Here is a 22,031-nt window from a genome sequence, read left to right on the forward strand (position 1 = left end):
TTTTTGGGCAAGAGCCTACCTTACCCAACCCAGTTTCTAAAAATGCTTGGTGGGCACCATGATGTCCACAGCCTCCTTGTTGGCGACTCCTGCCCTAGCCCCTTTTGTTACAGAGATCGAAGGGGAAAAGTGTATATAGCCATTGGCCAGGGCACCAAAGTGAATGTCACCTTTTGAGACATAACACACTACTGGATCAAAGATGGTTTGGGAAAGCACAAGTAAACCATGGAAAGACTGTGGATGGGCAATAATGCTGTGTGGAAGTTTGGAAATAATTTCTTGGCAGTTGGAAGCCCTAAAAAGCCCAAGTGGAAGTTACCATAGACATCTCTAAGTGTAGAACTATTAAGTTAATTTATGAACAAACATAATGTGATTTATTTATTTAAAAATTTATACCCCGTCTTTCCTCGTGGCTCAAGCTCGTTAGATTGCACTCACATGCCAATTATAAAGTAGAGGGGGAAGCAGAATTGTTTTGGCAAACATTTGTTCAGATCTAACAGTTCTTCTGTTCTCTTTTCAGTTTAGCCCTTAATATGGCATCAAGAGAGAAAATCCCTCAGCATGATACAGACAAAGTCCGGCATGTGAAATGGGTGCTGAGAGACTCTATAGCATTACTTGAACAGGCAGGTGCTCCTATTCTTTTTATGCCTTTCTGGCCTTTGTGGATGTGAAAATAATACTTGTATAATCAAGAGAGAAATCAGCAGTGCTGTTTTTGTTTTTTTTAAGTGCCAGTACTCATAATGGAGGCCTGCAAAGAAGGCAACACAGCACCTAATATACTCTATTGCACTCATTGATGATGTCACTGAGTGTGACATATATCACCTGCCTTGCTGCCTTTTCTGCAGTCCCACCTACCACCTTTCTCAGTTGGCCACTTTTTGATGAAGCCACCAAAAAGAGGTGTCAGTACATGGTTCAGTATATCATTCAGTTGCACACCAGTACAAAAAAGCCCTGGAAATTAGAATTCACGTGCCCTACTAAAATACCTCTGCGGTAGTTATATGCTCAGTTGATATTCCTGAACCTGACATATTTTCACAAAGGACCTTACGAATTAAGGAAGCATTGAAGCTGGGATCTGCCAGAATATTTTCTCTGTGTTTGTACAAAAGCACAATATTCTATTCTTGTTTCTTGGTCATTGTTGCTTCCCTCCTATTCTTGGCATCCCAATAAAATTTATATGGCAAATGTGTTATTAAGACTATTTAAAGAATTGTGAAACTGTACAATTGATACACAAAATATTAATAATAATAATAATAACAGATTTTATTTGTATCCCGCCCTCCCCGCCTAGGCGGCTCAGGGCGGCTAACAGCATTTTAATGCCCAGTGATGTGTCCCTTTCAGATTTGGTGTGCTTGAGGCCTTACATAGTTAGAGTACGGCTTAGAGGCAGGATTTAGTTGTTCACATGTGAAAGAGAGAATGGAAAAGCCATACTACTTTGGTGTAGCTGTGTTTTGATCCATGTGTTTCAGAGAATCTTCTGCTGTTGTTGCAGTGAATAGCCTGCTCCACTGATTACCGTATGTTTGTTGCTACATTTTTGTAATGTTGCTTAAGTAACTGAACTGAATACAGCCACTTGTAGGAACTTGTGGGTCCCCCTCCCCACCACTACTCTTGTGGCTAAACTTCATTAAAATAAAGTTCAGGATTGGGGTGGAATTTAAAGAAGCCCTGCAATAACATGGTTGTCAATGTCATTGTCAAGCCTGGCCAGCTCTGGTCTGAGAGAAGTATTCCCGTCTCCAAACCAAGACCCTTTGAGCAAGCTAAGTTAAACCTGGGTTTGGGCTGGCAGACTCACACCAGCACTCCACAAAGCAAAGTAAAGCTTTATGGAAAAGAGGACAAAGAAGATATTTTAAGAACAACATAGTTCAGTGGAGAGACAGAGCACACAAAATAAGAAAACTAGCTTCCTAAGATACACTTGCATAGCAAAGTTTCCAGTGCAGGTCTTAACTTCTTAGAATGGTAACAAATACAATCTGAAGCAAATCCATGTAGATGTAACAACCAGGGGAAGGGGGAATGGCATATTGTATATGTAAAGGGCAGGAATGGACAATGTTTTATAGAAAACACGGGCCATAGACCAACACTTTCCAACCAATGATCATGCTATCTCTGAAGAATCTTCCAAAGGAAAAGCAAATTCTCCCTGCAATTGATTCAAGCTAAAAGGACTAAACTTAAAACTGGTGGAATGACCTTGGTGGGTAACAATTTTTGTATGGGAAGGTAACTAGCACCTGGCTGTTGGCTGCACAGGGCAGAGAAATATCTACAGATGAAATTTTTCTCAAAGATGTTCATTTCTTTGACAGCTATGCTTGTGATTCATTTGTAATAAGCAGTCTACTACACAGCCAACAAGTGGTAGACCCAAAAGGAGTCCTGGGGGAGGCTGAATCTTATTACCTCTTTGCCTTTCCTAGGCAATACCTTTGCTTCTCTTCCGCCCACTTACCCCCTTCTTTTTGTTCCCCATCTTCAGCTTTCCCTCAACCGAACAGACCTTCCTCTTTTCTTTTCTCCAATCCATCTGCCTACCAAACTACTTTTTGTTTGTTTTTTGCTCTCTCTCTACCCTGTCTCCAACCCAAGAACAACCAAGGCTTGGGATCCCAAAAAATGCTTGAGGGTTGTCTAGCAATTTCAAAAATGGCCACTAAGATTTTTTTTTACATTTAATTTTTTTGTAAATTCTGGGATATTCCCCAGGCTTGTAGAAAAATATTTCTTATCTATACATTGCTCCAGGTTGCAGGTGTTTGAGCCACACTTTGATGCCATTGTTTAGAATTAGGTATAACAAGTAGGAACTTGCAAGCAAATTGCAGAAACAGCCATCCCATTCCCTCCGCTTTTGTTTCCACCTCTCGGCCTTTCTGTTAATTGTCTCTTGTTTTCCCTTCTCTCTCTCTGCTAGATTCTTTTTCCCCCTTCCATGCCTCTCATCTCATATACACACGAACACTGTCATTAATTTTTTCTTTCTGCGTCCCTCTTATCTGCCACACATTTTCTTGTTACCATCTCTCTCCCTCTCTGTCTCCTGCCCCTGCTCGCTGGGCCACCCCTCACTGGCTCCTGCTGTTCCTCATCTCTGCAGCTCAGTGGAGAGGGAAGCAGTTCTGTGTGCAAGCTCAGACAGCATTACTGGTTTTGGGGGGAATTTTATCCCTCCCCTCCATTTTTGTTTAAAGTTCTCAGATGTTTGGAGAGTGATCTGTGTCTCTCTCTGTGGCCCCAATGCATAGATTTAATATTAGCAGTTTGGGCCCTCACTTGACTATTAGAATATAGGATGATACTGGTAGAGAAAGCTCTTGAAAATCACAATCAACCCTTTTGTCTCCACAGCTGAAGAATTCCCTTTCTAAACTCCAAAGCAGCTTTGATCATCTGAACAAGACCAAAAGTGGGAAGCCTGAAAGTTGATGTCACCAAAATGGATGGTTAAGGAGATTGAAGATATTGTTTTGGTGATGAAACTGCTAAACTTTTTTTTTCTTTCAATTTTTGCACAGGACTCAACTTGCACATATAAGAAAGAACTATCTATACAACTTTGTTAAAAAAATTACTGTTACTCTGTGAATCCTCCTGATCCACTTGATGTCTTTTTGGGAATGGTTTCCTGAACTGTGAATAACTGGTGTAAATGAGTAATAAACTGGTCTAGTAATTATGTGATTGGAAAATTGCAGAGAAAATCCTTGGCAAAAGCAGTGTGACATGCAAAGAGAAAGAGGTTTTGAAGTATCATTAAGATTATGAAAGATGCAACAAAGATTATTTTGCAAACGTCACACCTGAAGATTTTCTATAGATTCAACAACTCTCAAAACCGGGCTGTTTTAAATGGCTGTGTATGTTCTACACGCACACATACACACACTCTTATGTATCCCAGTTTCCTTTGAAGTTTTTATCCCCTATCCCTTAAGGGTCACTGCAATTCTACCTCTTCTTATCCACTATCATTTCAGCTCTCAGGATTTCTCAGGGAGTGTCCATATGTATAAGAATGCTAAGTCAAAAGTCCTGAGCCCTGAATTGTTTTAATTGTATTCATCTGAATTTTGTATATCAATTGCACCAAGCCCTTTGTAAAACAAAAAATCCAGGTTTAATGTTCGCAGCGTGGCAGGCCAGTTCTCTGATCAGGTTTGATTTACTTTGTAGGACAAATTGAGACCCTAGCTGTGCTTTGTTAAGTAGCATGAAATGGAACTGTTCTTGTGCTACAACTGAATTATGTTACAACCAGCTACTGGAGAAACACAACAGCCTTTCTAAAGAAAGTTTCCAGAACAGCAGAACTGTACAGTCCAGAGGAGAGTTACAGCCTTCCAAGCATACTGACTTAGGGTATACTGTTGCTTAAGGATTGTACTGCATACTGAATAGAAAATGTGGGTGCTGTAAAATCATGGACACTCTAACCTGTAAACTAGAACTGTGACTTCTGTTTTAGGGTTTTAATTCCCACTAGCCTTTCTTCAAAAAGTGCCTTTCTCATTGTTTGTATAGGAAAATAGCTTTAACAGCTGGACCAAAACTATCCAGGCTCTATTTTTCAGAAAACCAAAAATGTACTTGTTGCTGTACAATGCAGAGAGAAATGTACAGGAGTAATTAGTGTCAAGCCAGGCATTTCACAAAATATAAAGCATAGGAGCAGAAATCCTAACTAGAAAATCAGGTGAGATAAATGCTGTTATATGTTAGGATTCTGTTGTCCTTTGTGATTTTTTTTTATTTCAAATGAACACCATGTTGGTCATTTTATATAAAAATATGGAAATAAATGTATGTTATGTATGGAAAACTTTGTAACAAGTCAGAAATGTTTCTGTATTCCAGTATCAGAAAAGAATCAAATAAAGCTGACAAATGCCACTATTTTGGGTTGTTAAAAGCTTTAGTTATTTTGAATTCTTAACTTTACTGATGTTTTTTTCCAGTGGTGTGTCATCAAAACACATAATTAAGTTTGAAAAAGTGTGACATTATTGCTGATAATGTAGCAATGCTCTAGCCATTCTAATACTTGGAGCACAGAATTAACATAAAAGGGGTTTTAAAAAATGGCAATGAATGTGAACAGAGAAATGAGAAAATTACCAAGTCCTCCATTCAAAAATTCCTTGAACACAAGGGCTGTTAGAAAGAAGAGAGAGGGCCTGATTCTGTGCTTCTTCCGTTCTGAAAAACCTTCTTGTATTACAGAAGAGTGAAAATGGAAGCATGAGTCACTTACCCCTTCCGCTACTGCTTTGCAATGTGAGAAGACTATCACTGGTTTCATCAGTGTCAGTTATTTATCATATCATAATTTGAAATATGAAGTATCTGTAATATAGTCAGCACTGGCAATGTAGTAGTTTTTGTATAAGAGTGTTATAGCACAATGTTGAGCCTCCAAGTGTGAACACTGAAATCTTTGCTTGGGACATCAACACAACAGGTTATCTAACCTACCATTTAAAACAACTGGGTTTGATTCAGGCTTATACATCTCTGAAATGTGAATTTAAAAATGTAAAAGCAGTTCACAATACAAACCTAGTTACAATTCTGGACAGAAGTTTGTTGCACAGGGGCTATCTTTACCTTTATGCATCATACACAGACTATAGAAAATAGTTATTAGCATCTGCTGTTCACAAAAACACATGGAAATTGAACTTGTGCTTTTTCAGTTTTCTAGTGGAAGAAATTTTCTGACAATTCAAGTATTTAGATCCTGATTTTCTCCCCACTAGGGTTGCACAATAGCGTACCAATACCCAAAACTTAAACAAGAAAATAAATGTTCAGCATTACTCTGCTCTAGGCTACCAGCCCTGGGCCAAGAGTTCTTCAGTTCTTACCAAAAATTCATACTTCTAGCCACACCCAAACTAAGTAGGAGCAACAGAGGAGGAGCAAAATTTCAGCCCAGATTTGATACAACTGGTACAAAGATGCTCCTCCCCTACAGATGAGTAGCAGGTACTACAAAATATGTAAAGAATGACCAGTCAGTTCTATTTTTAGCCTTCTCATTTGCCACTTAAAAAGTGAAAGTAGCGCAAACCTGTAGCAAATCCTCCCCACTTGGTGGAGAATGGCAGCAAGAATACCACCTGTTCCTAAGCACCTTGCAATAAATTGTGGTTTTGAGCTGTCAAAGGTGTTTGTTTCAATTGTTTTGCCTTTGGCGCGGTGTCCTTTAAAATTTTTTGCAAGTCTGCTTTCCTCCCCTTTCTTCTTCATAATTCCTTACCCAGGTACTAAACGGTGGCTGTATCTGAGTTGCAGCTGTGTGGAACTAGATATTTTCATTCTTGACATTCTTACATGTAAACAATCTGACTGTTAGAACAGGAAGTCCATCAGGTACCGGACAGCGCTCAGCGATGCCTGGCGGGTGGGAGAGAAGATGGGTGTTGGGAATGGTCCTTGGTGTGACAATACGGGTGTCAACTACAGTAGTGTCCCATCTTTAAGGCGGCACTATTTTGTCAATTGCTTTAAAAATCGTGTGATTCATTAATACACAAGCAATAAATTTTTAACAACTATAATGTGAATATTCACAAATCTATGGGAGGCAAACGATTTTCCCCTGTTTTGTGCAATACTGCGGTAATTTATCTCGGGGTGGGGGGCACCGGTACTCCACACGCGAACTTGCAGAGATTCGATCATTCTGTTAAACCTTACCCTAAATTTCATACCGGAAATTCTGGAGAATTTGACGACAAGCTCAAATTAAACAAAAACGCTGCCCTGGCCGGTTCTTTGGTATAGCAAAAGCCATACCCTGCTATGCAAACAGTAAAACGAGGAAACGCCATTTCAGCCAAGATCAGGCGCCGCCAGGAATCCTTCAGCCCTTGCGAAGGTAAGCAGACAGGGTGCTCGCGCTCCCCTCCCCCGCCGCTATGCCGTGCCAATCAAATTGGGAAGCCCTTCCCTTAAACATTCCTTATGTATGGAATCTCCTGCCATAAACTCAGCGGCATCTGCGTTCCGCCTGCAGCCATTGGGCAGCGCTCTGTGACGCCACCAAAGCAGAGGAAGAGCCCGGCATTCTTTGGAAGCCGGAAGCCTCAAAGGGCTGCGAGGACGCTTAGGGGAGAGTGCCAGAAGGGCGGGCTGGTGGCTTGAAAGCGGCGCAGGGCGGAGCAGGTGGAAGGAGGGGATTCAGCCAATGATGGCTGCTGAAGGAGGAGCGTGTTGGGCTTGTGCTCAGAGTTTTGTCTTGGCTGAGGAGCTGGCTGGAATGCAATTAAGAGGCGGGGGGTGTCTGGCGATAGGTGGGTGGGTGGAGGCTGCAGGTGGGGCGTTCTCTTTTGTCCTGCCTGGGCGGGGTGGGGGCGCTACTGAGCCAGCGGACGGGACTTGCATCTGCTGCGCTGCCTGGAGCTGAGAGTTGTAGCGGAGGTAGAGGGGGAACCAGTGCCCGTGGTTTGTCTTTCACACTTCTCGCAATTTCCAAAAATGCTTCTTTGGTTTGAAGATTTTAATAAAAAGTTTTGCGGCAGGAACTTTTTTCTTCTTCTTTTGTGTTTCAAAGGTATTCTTCCGTGTTTGCTGCCCGGGGAGGAGGAGGTACGATGAAACCTCCCAAAAAGAAACCTAAGGGCCGCGAGATGGAGGAGACCCTCTGTTGCTGCGAGTACCTTGATCGCACGGGGGAGAGGAGCCACCTGGCGGCCTGTCTTTGTAACTGTGAGGACCTCGACGAGTGCTGTGAAAGGTGGGCGGGGTGTGTGTGTGGGGAGGGAGAATGGGCTTTGGTGGACGTTCGCTCTAGCTGTCTTGTAGAGTGACCTGCCACAGCAGCTTGGTCTCTGGAAGACCTTGTGTTTCTGGGGTGAGATTGCAGAACCTGGACCTTTAATACAGTTGTCCTTTCCGCTCCCCTTAGTGACATCTGAACACCCCGAATGGATTTCCTTTGTGGCCTTGGAGTGCTCACATACCTTTAAGGGCCCTGAAGCAGGCAGAAATGCAGCAGAATCTTGTTAGAGTGCTAAAAAGCTGCACCTGTTGTGTTTCTGTATGTCATGCAGCTTGTAAAGGTGCAGGTGGCCTGTTAAGAAGAAAAGGGGCCAATGTTACTGTGCAGGGGCTCGGGTTGAGGAACAGATTCCAAATGTGAGAGCACAACACAGCCCCCTGCACTGTGGAACATTTAAGATTTAAAGGCAACTGTTTGTATCCTTTTCTCTAAGTGAATGATTTTGTATTGTTGGGAAGTTGCAAGTGTTTCCACAGTCATGTTTGAGCTTGGCTTCCTAGCCAGAACTTAATTCACTATATTTGTATAAAGGGCGAAACTGGCTATTCTTACAGGACAAGTGGATGTTGTTTCTGTGTTTACAGAAACTTGAGTTACAAAATATTCCTTGTCTACTCATGGTGAATGTTGTAGTTGCAACTGGGGGAGTCGGTCTTTATGCAGTGATGGTGTAGCAGGAGGGGACAATATATGCCAGCATTGCTCTTGCTGATAATTCTGTCTCTTGTGCTGGCGTCATGACCTTTCCGAGTGGCTGCAGATGCAATAAAGTTTGTGGTGTGGATTACAGGGACTGAAGTATGGCAAAGTCCCCTGGTAGATGGTGGTTTAAGTCTTTGTAGATAGTAGCTGGTATTGTCTTCATGACATAAAAATTTGATCTAATCCAATCCAGTGTGTTGTACATTTTAAAACTTGCTTCAGTGGAGATAATGCTGAAGAGTAGAAAAGTCTCTCCCCATGATAGCCTGGACTGAGTGTTTCTCCACTTTGATCATGTTTCAATTATTCATGCTACATTGTGAATAGCCAAGCTCTTTTCCTTCATCCTGAATAATCACTTTTTTGATCCATCTTAAATGGACTGTGCGAGGGTGGCCTCTGTGCTCTAGCATTATTAATGTTATGGTAATATTGCATTCAGCTTTCCACTGAGTGAGGTTGGAAAGAAGAGGGGGTCTGTGGCTCAGTGATAGAACATCTACTTGGTATGCAGAAGGTACCAGGTTCAATCCCTGGCATCTCCAGTTTAAAAAAATCAGGCAGTATGCTATATGAAAGATATTTTCCTGAGACCCTGGAGAGCTGCTGCCAGCCTGAGTAAATAATACAAACCATGATTCATTATATTTCAGCTTCATGATATTATGATATCAAGAACTCCAGCCATTTTCTTCCATTATGATGCACAGAGTTGTGGAAGACTCTGAGAGAATAAAATTGAAAAAGCAGTTAGATCCTAATCTTAAGAGATCCAAAGCTTTGAAACACAGTCATCACACATCTTTTAGTGTTGTAATGGCTCCATGAACCAATATTGCACCTCCTCCTTGAGTGGATTTGTCAAAAGTGGTGGATGGTTTTCTAAAACAGGCCCTAATAATTTTTCTTTGGCTCCAAAAGCTAGCCCAAATTCTTAGGAGCCAGTCACATAATCCTGAAGGCTAAAATATGTGTGACTACATTTTCTAATTACTGCTACCACAAAAAATAAACAAAGTAAAACTTGATGACCTAGTGAAATTTCTAAGCCATGATGCCCTGGCACCTAGGCTTTGGCAATCATGGTTTAATGCAATTTTTAGCCATTTGCTTTATCTACAGAGACATTCTTTTCCAGAAGAAGTAAAAGCACAATAAAAATTATGGTGAGTTGTGGTTCCCGGAACTGTATTTCCCATGGCATTGTAGTTTTGGGCTGTTGCTTGGCTATCTTCACAGAATAGTGAGAGGTTATCATGACTTTTGAACTGATTGGCATTATGGAGATGATAATAATCATATAATAATTTTTTATTTATACCCCGCCCTCCCCGCCAGGCATGCTCAGGGCGGTTTACAAGACATGGTACAAGCCATGATATAACAATAAAATCAGAATAATAGCAATTAAAATACAATTCTTACATTAAATTAATTTAAGTTAAATAAGTAATCTAAAAACCAGTATAATTTAATGGTGCTACAATTTCAGTACATATATAAAGATGGCTTGATATTATTGCCCAAGGTTCCACCCTAAAAGGCAAGTTGGAAGAGGGCGGTTTTACAGGCCCTACGGAACTGATTAAGATCCTGTAGGGACCACATCTCCTCTGGTAGCTGATTCCGCCATTGGGGAGATGTGGGGAGATGTGGAGCACCATTGAGGAGCTACAAATACAAGTTGATGGGGTGTGAACTGGCAGAGACTGACCAAGAGAGAGATCTTGGGGTCGTGGTAGATAACTCACTGAAAATGTAAAGACAGTGTGTGTTTGTAATAAAAAAGGCCAATGCCATGCTGGGAATTATTAGGAAGGGAATTGAAAACAAATCAGCCAGTATCATAATGCCCCTGTATAAATCGATGGTGCGGTCTCATTTGGAGTACTGTGTGCAGTTCTGGTCGTGTACCTCAAAAAGGATATTATAGCATTGGAGAAAGTCCAGAAAAGGGCAACTAGAATGATTAAAGGGCTGGAAAATTTTCCTTATGAAGAAAGGTTGAAACACTTGGGACTCTTTAGCTTGGAGAAACGTTGACTGCGGGGTGACATGATAGAGGTTTACAAGATAATGCATGGGATGGAGAAAGTAGAGAAAGAAGTACTTTTCTCCCTTTCTCACAATACAAGAACTCGTGGGCATTCGATGAAATTGCTGAGCAGACAGGTTAAAACGGATAAAAGGAAGTACTTCTTCACCCAAAGGGTGATTAACATGTGGAATTCACTGCCACAGGAGGTGGTGGCGGCCACAAGCATAGCCACCTTCAAGAGGGGTTTAGATAAAAATATGGAGCAGAGGTCCATCAGTGGCTATTAGCCACAGTGTGTGTGTGTATATTTATAAAAAATTTTGCCACTGTGTGACACAGAGTGTTGGACTGGATGGGCCATTGGCCTGATCTAACATGGCTTCTCTTATGTTCTTATGATGTGATACAATCTTACACTGTGCTGGCTTAATTTCAAGGTATGGAAGGGAATGGGGATATTTCATGCTTCACTTTTAGCATGGATGCTGGTCCATGGGCATCATTTATGTACAAGATAAGCATGTATTGGGAAAGACAAGCATTTTAATGTAAAATAAATGTATACTCACCAGAAAATTGATGATTATGTGCTCTGTGTCTTTAAAAACACACAAATGTCTTCTACAGCATATGAAAACATCTCAAGTGATTGAATTTTAGAAGCTCTGGCATAAAGGGATCAGGCGATTTAGATGATCACAGAGATGTCTGTCTTGGCCTCTTCATTTTTATGTCCTCAGAAATCTGGTATTTTCTCCATTTTTATGATCTCCTATAAATGATGTGTTCTCATTATTCCTTATTGTAGTCACCCACCTTGGGTCTGTCCAGGGTGGGAGAAAGGAAGGGTCATAGAAACATTCTAAATAAATAAATTTCCTGACAGGTGGCTGACTTGCCGGACCTTGCCCCCTGGAAATTTAGAGAGAATTGCAGACACCTTCAAGGATCGCTTCCGCTTCCCATGGCCTAGGGGGGCTTTGAAGATTGATATCAGTCTTCTTCCACCAATTATCCTGCTGCCTGTCTTCCTTCACATAGCAGCCTTGCACTTCCTCCTGGCTTTCATCATCCTGATATCACTTCCTGTACTGGTGCTGTGGTACTACTACCTCACACACAGGAAGAAGGGCCGGACTCTGTTCTTCTTGAGTCTGGGGCTTTTTTCCCTGGGCTATATGTACTTTGTGTTCCTCCAGGAAGTGGTCCCCCGAGGCCATGTGGGGCACGGGCAGGTGACAATTCTCACCTGTGGTTTAATTCTCATGCTTGTGGCTCTGTCTCGAGCCAAGAGAGACCCTGGTTACCTTTGCTGCCAAATGAGCAATGAAAAAGCACTTTGTCAAGGCAACAACAATAACAACATCATCATCTCAAGCCGGAATGGCCTGGGGAGCGCCAGCGGGCTTTACAGAGCAGCTCCATCTGGCACTGCTACAAACAGTCACATCAGTGGCAATTCCTGCTTATTGAAAGCGGAGCCTGGTGGAGTCACAGAGGACTGGTGCTCCAAGTGTCGTCTTGTTAGGCCAGCCCGAGCTGGGCATTGCCGGATATGTGACAGGTGTGTGAAGAGACTGGACCACCACTGTGTTTGGTATGTTCCTTTGAATGTTAACACCATGTTTCTTGTTGACACCTGTGAGCTGTGGTTGCTCTCACAATGTTTCTACTTCAGTTGGGATTTTTTTGGCATCTGTAGGTGGGTAGGTATTGTTGATTTTGTCCCCTTAAGAAGTAGGAGGCCTCTTCCTAAAGGTTCTTATCACTCTGATGGGCATATGGCTTGTCATTAGGAAGGCAAAGGCTCTCACAGTGCTACTGATACAAATTAAGTGGTTTGTAGGAAAGTACTGTTGCTAAGTACACTACAAAAACAAATTGAATACACAAAATACATATGCACCAGAAATAGGTCTCTACAGCCTATTTAGGGTACTGGCAATTGCATGCTGACCAGTGTGATAACCCATAGGAAGGAAAGGCCTTCTGCTTAAGGAGACCAAATTATCAGGTATAGCCATTTCATTCTGGACTGGACTTCAAGTATAATCTTCGGTTTGACCTGATTTTAGTATTTGTTGGACTCTGTTTTGTTCTGATTTTCTAAAACAAAAGACTGAGGAATCTGGGTTCAACCAGGGAAGGGGGGTTTTTTTTAAGGGGAAAAAAAAGTGCCTTTTGGGCATCTTAACAGACTTACTCCAGGCTGTATGTAGTCTGCATGGGGGGGAAACTTAAATCTCTAGTTGGGCAAATCTACATACTCTAAGGTTTACAAAGCAGTGCACAATTATGTTGCCTTGAAGATTTGGGTTTGAGAATGTTCTACTCCAGGTATCTAAATGTAGGAGTAGGGCATTATGAAGTAGGTGGGAATATAGCATATAGCCTCAAAGTCAACCTGCTTTCTGAACCCTCATTTTTCTGTACACATATGAGGTAGAAACTTGCTGCAGTAAAAATTCCAGCTGTCCAGGTGCTAGCAATGCCTACTAGGTTAGGTGTGTTGCCCTTGTTGGGAAGCAGACTACCCAATTCTGCTGGACTACAAACCAGTTTTCTAGTATTTCTTGTTTGCTCAGTTGTTGCCTAGATGCAATCCATGGGGATCTTGGTATTTGAGGCTGATAGCTGTATAGCTGCCCTCAAGTGTTTTGGGCTGCTCCTTCAGGTTCCTCTCCACATAATGTCTTGAAAATATAGTTTGTATGAACTCTCTTAACAGGCAGCAGTGTGCATTACTTATCACTTTCCGATGGTGGTGGAGGATCCTTAAACAGAATGAGGCCAGATACTTCATGGATGCTTTGAGTTGTTTGCAAAACCATTTTACCTTAAAGTGTTTTTCTTTCTTTTGCCCCTTGGAGGATTAACAGCTGTGTTGGAGAGCAGAACCACCAAGCCTTTATCCTTGCGCTCTCACTTTTTCTGCTCACCTCAGTGTATGGGATTTCTTTGACCCTGGACACCATCTGTAAGGGAAAAGCCACCATTAAGGCATTGTTCCACTGCCCGGGGGTCTATGCAGATTACAGGTGAGATAAATGCTGTGTAAGTAATGATGATACTAGTGGCCGCTGGGCTGTTGTGCCTTTGACAAGGTTCTAGTCTAGGTCCCTTCTTTTGCCTTCTCATGAAGGTCATCCTGGGAGTTCACAAATATCCCAAATATTGTGTTTGTAAGCACAGATGTTATAGGTTAAACATATTGGGGAGAAATCCAGTCATCTGGACTTTGAGGATCAGACCTTTCCTGCTTGTCACTCCTGGAGCCTACTGAATCCCCTGGAATTTTGTTCCTGGGAGCCAGCATACCTCTGGGGCAAAGTGGGGGGAGATATGGATGGGAGGATCAGAAATCAGCCTTTCTTACAAAGCCTTGTCCCATTAATTGTTCAGAATTGTATGGCTGAAAGTGTGTATGTGAAATGACTAGATATATTAGAGGAAAACGTTGTGGCTCAAGCAAGCATTAAGCTATGTTTTTATTGGTTTGTGTGGGGGTGGGGCTTAGACGGTGTTGTGCCTTAACAATCAAATGTTATTGCTTCCCAGGATGAAGCTCTGATGCATCTTGGTGGTGGTCTCCCTTTCATCTTGTGCTCAAATGCTTAAGTTCCCAAATGACCATTTTCTTATCATGCTATTTTGGATAGCTTTGACTGCTCACATGCTCTCCTCTTTATTGTTCTCTTTCTTGACATTGTCAGCAACTCTTTCACTTCCCAGGTTTATCATGCTCCAGTTCTTAGGCCTATGCACACTCCTTCTATATGCATTACACTGGGGTAGAAGTGATTTCTTACCGGGCCCTCTTGGGGTGGGGGAAGCTTCAGAGCAGGACTTCGGCTGTTTCCTTATAGTATGTGCCTGTATAGTTTCACTTCTGGCCCTGCCTTCCTTGCTTGCAGGCTATCTTTATGTAACCTTATGCTTCTGTTTCCTCCCTTTAAATTGCTATCCCAGTTGTATAGAATAGGACAAATGATGGAATATATGGTTTGATTCCAGTAATGTCCTTTCACCCCCTTCTTGAATTTAACACCTCTGCAGTTGGATACTCTATACTGCTACTTTATTTGGTCTTGGCAAGTTACTGGGGAAATTGTTGTACACATCAACAAACAGTGCTGACATAGATCACAAATATTTTCACTTGAGCCAGTGGGAACAAACAATCACTATAAATGTAAGGGTTCATATTGACACACTTATCTGAGGTGGAGGAGTTTGCTCTTTTTCCAGCTGGTGTAGTTTTCAGCATGGCAACCATGTGTCTGGATGGATTCTTTTGATAAGGAGAGTTAATATTGTAACTTTCTAAATACCTAGTTGAGTATTGACTTTGAGATAGCTTCAGAAAGCATCTTGAAGGCTAAATGAGAAATGTCAATCTTGGCTATCTGTAGACTGTTGGCCACCTGAAAGCAACATGGCCAACCTGGATGGTAGCTCTCCATTTGACCAGAGCAGTTGCATAGAACAGGTAAGCTGGCTGTTAAGCAGCTGTTCTTTAGGCACCATTTAGCCCTGGGCTTTTAACTTTTATTGATTTGATTTGGGCTTCTCTTCTCCATTTTCCATTGGAGTCCCCAAAGCAGCTTGCAACATTTGTAAAATCTGATTTATTCAATAAAGAATGGCAAAACTCAGCAACCAAACAGAAACAAGATTGCCAAACCAAGAACTTCCATCACAGCGAGAACATTTGGTACCTCTGAATATAGAGGAGGGGAAAGCCCATTCTTGATAGTGACTTTGGAGAATAATCTTTGAGATGTTCTGATGAATTGGGTGTTTTAAAGTGAAAGGGGAGACCAGTTTGTTCTGATTCAATATGAAGGTGGGAGGGGACTGTCGGAATTGTTTGTTTCTGTAGTCTTGGTCACTTTAAAAGTTTTTCTTGCTTTCTATTCTCTACTTCTAGTTCTGCGCTGTCATTCACCTGTGTGTGGTATTGTGCCATTGTAACCTCTGGAATGGGCTACATCCTTCTCATTCAGCTCTTGAACATCAGCTATAACGTGACGGAGCGGGAAGCTCGGATTGCCTTACGAGAGAATTCGGGGCGCAGGCTGCTCTGTGGGATGGTAGTTGACACAGGCCAGTACAATAGGGGCTTCCTGCGCAACTGGATCCAGTTCATTTCTTTGGGCTCTCTCACTCTGCAGCACTCCACTGAAGCCATTGTATAAAAAGGCTGTATCAGTCATACTGATCTAGCTTATCTAATCATCAGTGTCTTAAGGCATTAAAGGTAGATAGCTCTCAACAGCTGGAGAGCTGAATGTACAGTCTGTTAAGCCATATTGCAAACCAGAACACTCTTGAAACAGGCACCGCTCTGCAGAATCGACAGAAAAGACCCAAGTGTGCTGGATTGACAGAAAAGACCCAAGACTTGATGCCTGTAGTCCTCACAGACGTATGAAATGACCATTACAGATCAGACACTATAGAGCCAGAACAACCTCAGATTCTCTGTTCTTCTGTAGTGGATGTTCATACATTCAGCTGTGGGTTATCAAGTGCTGGGTGAATTATGTTAGTAGGGCAAATTACTACTGCATAGGGATTGTCTATGGAATGCATAAACCTTAATTGTTGGGGTATCATTGGGTCACTTGCAGAACTTACGGAGGAATATATTTTTCTGTTCCAATGTAGACTCTTTAAGGCAGTGGTTCTAAAACCAGAGGACAGGGAAAGGTGATGACAGCGTCTAGAAGCAGAGGCTGGTATCCTATGACATCATTCCCACACAGTTCTCTCAGGCCTCTGCAAAGACTTTTCTCCATTGCAACTCTCACTTCTATGCTGCTAGCACTTCTGTATGCCCAAGGGCTCCTGGAAGAACATTGACCTTGCACACATGGAAGTGCTAGCCACAGAGGTAAGCTTCGGCCTCAAAGAAGTGCAAGGGGAATGATGTAATGAAATCCAAGACATTAATTCCTGGGGAGGGGAATTCCTCCTATGTTTAGCATTGGAGCCACCCCTTTGACTAGCTGTTTGGTGTAGGGGTTAGGAATGCGGACTCTAATCTGGGAGGACCGGGTTTGATTCTTCACTCCTCTGCATGCACCTGCTGAGTGACCTTGGGTCAGTCACAGTTCTCTAAAGAGCTGTTCTCTCAAGACTAGTTCTCAGAAGAGCTTTCTCAGCCCCACCTACCTCACAGTGTTTCTGTTGCAGAGAGAGGAAGGAGAGGAGATTGTAAGATGCTCTGAGACTCTGAGTGATGGCAAAGTATAAATCTATTCCTCCTCCATTTAACAGCTGCAAGGAAACAGACCAAGTGGGAATTTCTGGCTACAGCTTCTTCCCTTACTGCTCGCTTAACCAACTGGTTGATTTTTAGGAAGGTGTCCCTTTCTAGTTCTCTTCTAATGCCTGTACTGGATTAGTACCTCAGTCCACAGAGCCTTAGGTGCACACCAGCAATCTGTACAAGCAGCTGTGAGTGAGCATTCTGTCCACACAAGTAGTGAAAAATGGCTGCTGGTGGACTCAAGGGCTCAAGAGGTAAAGTTTTCAAGGGGACACAAAAGTTTGGGAGGTGGCACTAAAATGACTTAATATTGCGTAGTGAATCCAAGGGCAAATGAACTGTGGCTTTGCACATCTGTGCTGCATCAAAAAGATGGTGGGGAATATTTTTTGAAAATTTTCCACAAGTCTATCCCCATGCTGAAATCATTTCATTGGATTTTTCTCCATTTTTTTTAGAAGAACAAAGATGTGTTAGCAGTCCTGTTAAGTGCCTTTGAGGCTTTTTCTTAGCTGGGTTATTGATGAGGCCAGAGTAGGGCAGGGTACCTTCGTATCAGCGTTTCATTTTTCTCCTCCCTTTTTCTTGTGGAGTTCAGGGCACTCCAGCATTCTGCCCACCTCTTTGTCAGCTCAGAAAACATGGCTGTCTATTAATTTATACCATTGTCCTATTCCAGGGTGGCTCAGACTAGGCAAAAATTAAAACATGGTTATGCGACTCTTTTAAACATTAGCAAATGTATTATGGCATATGTTTTTGTGCTTGTTTCTTTAGGAGTCCCCCAGTCTAATGAATTTATTGCAGCGTAAGCTTTTCTGAGCCAGAGTCCACTGACAGGAGTCTGGCTTTCAAAAGGTTATGCTACAATGAGCTTTAATATGCCTCAAGACTGTGTTTAGGCTTCAATACGCTAACTTGGACTTCGTAAGATGAAAGTTGAAATCTATAGTACATTGTTGTTCTGCTTTTCAGATTAGATCTCAAAGTAATTTTCCAGGAATTTTATTTACTTGCTTGATCTATACCTTGCCTTTTCCCTGCAATGAAGTTCAAAAGTGACTTACAGCATTCCCCTCTCTTCCACTTTATCATCACATCAACCCTGTGAGGTAGGTTAGGCTGAGTGTTTCTGACTGGATGAAGGTCACCCAGGGAGCTTTCATGGCATAGTGGCAGTGTGAACCTGGGTCTCCGAGAACTTGGTCCAACTACTACACTGTATTGATACTTAAGTGCCATGGTTTTGTGAGAGTATGATCTTCCGTTGAGCTGTAGCCAGTCACAGTGAAGAGATGTCTGCCTGCCAGTTTGGTGTAGTGATTAAGAGTGACAGACTTTAATCTGAGAACTAGGTTTGATTCCCCACTCCTCCACATGCACCTGCTGGGTAATCTTGTGTCAGTCACAGTCCTCTCAGAGCTCTCTCAGCCTCACCTATCTCACAGGGCATCTTTTGTGGGAGAGGAAGGGAAGGAGATTGTAAGCCGCTCTAAGTGAAGGATGGGGTATAAATCCAAACTCTTTTTTCTTCCTGTTCCCCTTCTGATGGTTCTTTAATAGTAGTTGAATGCTGGAGAAATGGGACTCTGAATTGGGGCTGGGCTCAGGTATGCTACAGGGGCTAAAACTCTGCCCTCCCTTTGACCTAAGCAGCAGCAGTTGGGAGCTCTTAAAATATGTTCATAAAACACCTACACCATCATTTTTATAATGGCACAAAAGTTCTGGTAATATCAGAAAGTTGCTTATTATTGGGGGGGGGGGTGCTGTGCATTGGAAAATTGCCTAAATGTGGTTTGCTCCTTTAACCATCTTTTTGGGGGGGCTTTGGAATTATTAAAATCATTTGCATAATTGGAACTTTAGACAAATTGAAGTTCCATTTATATGAGATCAAAGTGCAGTGGCATGGGGGGAGCTAATGGAGATTGTATTGTAGAAAACTATTGCATAAGTTGTGCTATAATCTGTCCTTCCTCATTAATAGTCTACAACAAGAAACTTAGGCGATCTAGGGATCTGAAGTAGTTTCTCTTTGCAATATGAGAAGTTTAATTAACCATAGATGTGTAAACATGTTCTTTACACAGTTCGTATTGTTATTAGCCATATGATGGCTAATAAGGAGGGGAGTGACAGGAAACTGAAGACTTGAACTAGCCTTGGTTCCCAGAGAGATGTCCCTCCGTTTTAGAAGAGAATAAGTTGTCTCATTGAGGACCTGAGCTATGCCTTGACAGCAATACAAGCACACCATTACACAAGTTTCAAGTTGAAATTAAGCTGTATATTGCACTAATTTAATGTTTTAGCACAGTAGTGTGTAGTTTGTAATGCAGCAAATGATAGGAGAGTTGGAGGAACTGGTGCCTTTGGAGCCAAGGAGAAGGAATTGGCTAGCTTTTCTCTGACCTGTTTTTTCTTCACCTGGTACCTGTGTGTTGGAATCTCTGGGAGCAAGTGGGCTGTTATCCTGTGAGGAGTGGAAAATATTTTCATATTATGGTAAATACATAAAGCTGTTTCCATGCTGATAGGGTGATACAGCAAAAGCAAATTTAGATGGCCGCCGGTGGGATTGCCTGATAGTCTTAGATATCAAAATGGTGGTCTTAACACTGTGTTCAGCCAGTAAATGGCAGGGGAATACTGTGAATTTGGGGTTAAACAGCTTGATCTGGGTAGAACAGTGCAGTAGAGGCAATGACATCTGGAGCATAGGGCTGGTATGCCCAAGTTCTTGGCTACTAGTTGGATCTTTGCTGAATACCACGCAGTGAGCATTAGCCATTTTGAACGGGGGATAGGTTAGGCAGAACTGATCACTGTAGACAAAAATCCTTTGCTGTTCGTAGTAGTTCTGCAATATCCATAGACACATCTGAGGCCAGTAGTCACTTGATTTCCAGAGTTGAGATGATTATGTCATGAATGTTCTGAAGCACACTGTTTGAAGAAAAAAGTTACCATGGAAAGGCAGTTGTGGCTGTGAATAGGTTCACTCGGGGTTGTAGAGATTTCTTCAGCAAGCAATGCTGATCCTGTGAACATAGGGGGAAGTATCTGAATTTCCTGCATTGTACAGGGGGTTGGACTACATGACCCTGGGGACCCCTTCCAACTCTATGAAAGTACCACTGCCTAATAATTTTTACAGAAAAGCAAGTCTTTTACATTTTTTCCCCTGTGAAGGGTAGAATTTTCAGCCTTTATTTTGGCACATGTACTTGCTACAAGAGCATCTGGCTTTTGAGATGTGTACAAAAAGTCAGAGACCATCTTATATTGTGACAGAAATGAAGAATGCCCATACTCTTGTTTAGAAGAACAAAATGCAGAACTGAATGACACCAGGTAAATTCACCCAGCAGTGTTTGACTGTCCCCTACTTCCATTAGCTTTCTAGTGTTATAATTTGAAACATTTAGAAATCTTTACCTGCTACAATAACATTCTCTTTATAGACATGCATGTTTTTGTACTGTACAGTGACTGTTGGTCCTCAATGCAGCACCAGAGACAAATCACACAGTACTGAATCCCTGCTGTAAGTACAGCTGTATGGTGAGGAGCACACCGTGAGAGTCAACTGCTGCTCCTTCCCTTCCCACACATGCATTTGGACTCAAAGGTAATAAACAATTGTGTGAGATTTCCCCCTCTAATATGGCATGTAAAATGCAACTTTTCCCTGTGGGCCAACAGCAATTTCAGTGCCCTCCCATGTTTTTAATGGTGCTTTTTCTTTCAGAGTAGATTGCTTTCAAGTGTCTTAAAATAATTTGCTGTGAGAGTTTTCTCTAGAGCAAGTACAAACTGCCTCACTGCCTAGTGTCTTAATCCCATGCTATGTGACGTTTTAATCTCAACATGAATATATTTTGCCCCTGCAGGGCAAAATGGTGCAATCATGGATGTTTCCTCTAGCCTACTGTGTGACATTATCTTTTCCCAGAAGGAGGACCCGAATTATTTTATCAAACTGAATTTTGTCTGCTCAAATGTCTTGACAAGAGAAACATATATAATACAGCAGAATTGCTTTGATTGTATATGTCCTGCTCTCATATACCTAGCAACTTGATTGTAAAACATCCTATGAGTTTTATCAAGCAGTGTGGTGGTTTTGTTTTATAAGTGTAGCATTTTAGGAGTGGCATTTCAAGCTAAATAAAATTCAAATAAATACTCTGTGGTGTAGGTCTGAGTCATCTATACAAGGTTACAAAAGCAGTATATTTAGAAGATAAACTGTCCGCATATGTCTCAAAGAACTGCATTTTAAATATTCTGTGGTCTGAATTTAATAGGCCTCATCAAACTTATGTATTCAACATCAAAGGATGGCATAGTGAAAAGAGGGGGATGCTGTGGAAAAACACATGATTAAAGGACAGGAGCACTGGCAGGAAGAAAAGAGGTTTCTGGAGATGGCTAAAGGAAGTGAAAGCATATTGTATTTAAAACACTAGATATGTTTGCTGACAAGCTGTTTGTTCTATAAGGAGCTACTAAAGGACTGATAGCACAATCAAGGTAAGGAATCTTAAGTAGATGTGTACTGTACTCAGCAGGATGTATGACGGGGAATCAGACCCTGAAGCTGTGTCAAAAGAAGAGCAATGGATAACTGGGGGAGGGGGGAGATTTTCCATATACAAAGCATGGTGAGAGGATGCCATTTTCACACTGTCAAGAATACCCAAGCATCTGTTGGAAAATATATTTTTGGATGCCTGGCAGATCTTTTTGTTTTCCAAGGGCTGTTATATGATCTGTCAATGAGGCACATTGGCTAGTGTTCTGATGTTCCACGTGGATGGCTGTTACTATGTCCACTGATGAGCAGCAAACAAAAGGTCAAAACAACAACAGCAGTTTGACATCCAATAGTAACTAGATACCTGTTTTAAAATGCAAGTTCATTATTTGGGCAACAGTTTTGCTTTTCACTGCCCCCCCCCCATTAGTTTCCTGCACAGTTAGCAAAGTTGACTCAAGAGCAGCATAAGAGACTCTTAAGGGAACATGATTTTGTTTGAATTGAGGGTTTCCTAAAGCAATGACATGGGTCTCTGAAATGGCCAAGAGAAAGAAAGTGATAGACCCATTTGTGTGGGTTCTAACCACCCCCAAACACCCTGCTTTTCTACACACATGCTAGTTCTTTATGTGTCTTT

At 42.0% G+C, this 22,031-nt stretch overlaps 2 protein-coding genes across 3 annotated transcripts in view; both read left to right on the forward strand.

Annotated features, from left to right (window-relative positions):
* GRAMD1C (GRAM domain containing 1C) overlaps positions 1-4,944 on the forward strand; it is a 100,931-nt gene extending 95,987 nt beyond the window's left edge. For both annotated transcript variants that reach the window (XM_060234639.1, XM_060234640.1), the window contains exons 17-18: positions 530-635; positions 3,400-4,944. In XM_060234639.1, coding sequence (XP_060090622.1) covers positions 530-635; positions 3,400-3,477 — 184 coding nt within the window. In that variant the 3' untranslated portion in view covers positions 3,478-4,944. The remainder of the gene's footprint in view (positions 1-529; positions 636-3,399) is intronic.
* Positions 4,945-7,173: 2,229 nt separating this feature from the next.
* On the forward strand, positions 7,174-15,952 carry ZDHHC23 (zinc finger DHHC-type palmitoyltransferase 23). The gene is made up of 5 exons (XM_060234643.1): positions 7,174-7,218; positions 7,607-7,789; positions 11,461-12,171; positions 13,445-13,612; positions 15,505-15,952. Exons 2-5 carry the CDS (start codon positions 7,647-7,649, stop codon positions 15,770-15,772), a joined length of 1,290 nt encoding a protein of 429 aa, XP_060090626.1. The 5' UTR covers positions 7,174-7,218; positions 7,607-7,646; the 3' UTR covers positions 15,773-15,952.
* Positions 15,953-22,031: the final 6,079 nt, after the last annotated feature.

This window comes from Heteronotia binoei, chromosome 3 (genome assembly GCF_032191835.1).
Source record: "Heteronotia binoei isolate CCM8104 ecotype False Entrance Well chromosome 3, APGP_CSIRO_Hbin_v1, whole genome shotgun sequence".
Classification (NCBI taxonomy): domain Eukaryota; kingdom Metazoa; phylum Chordata; class Lepidosauria; order Squamata; family Gekkonidae; genus Heteronotia; species Heteronotia binoei.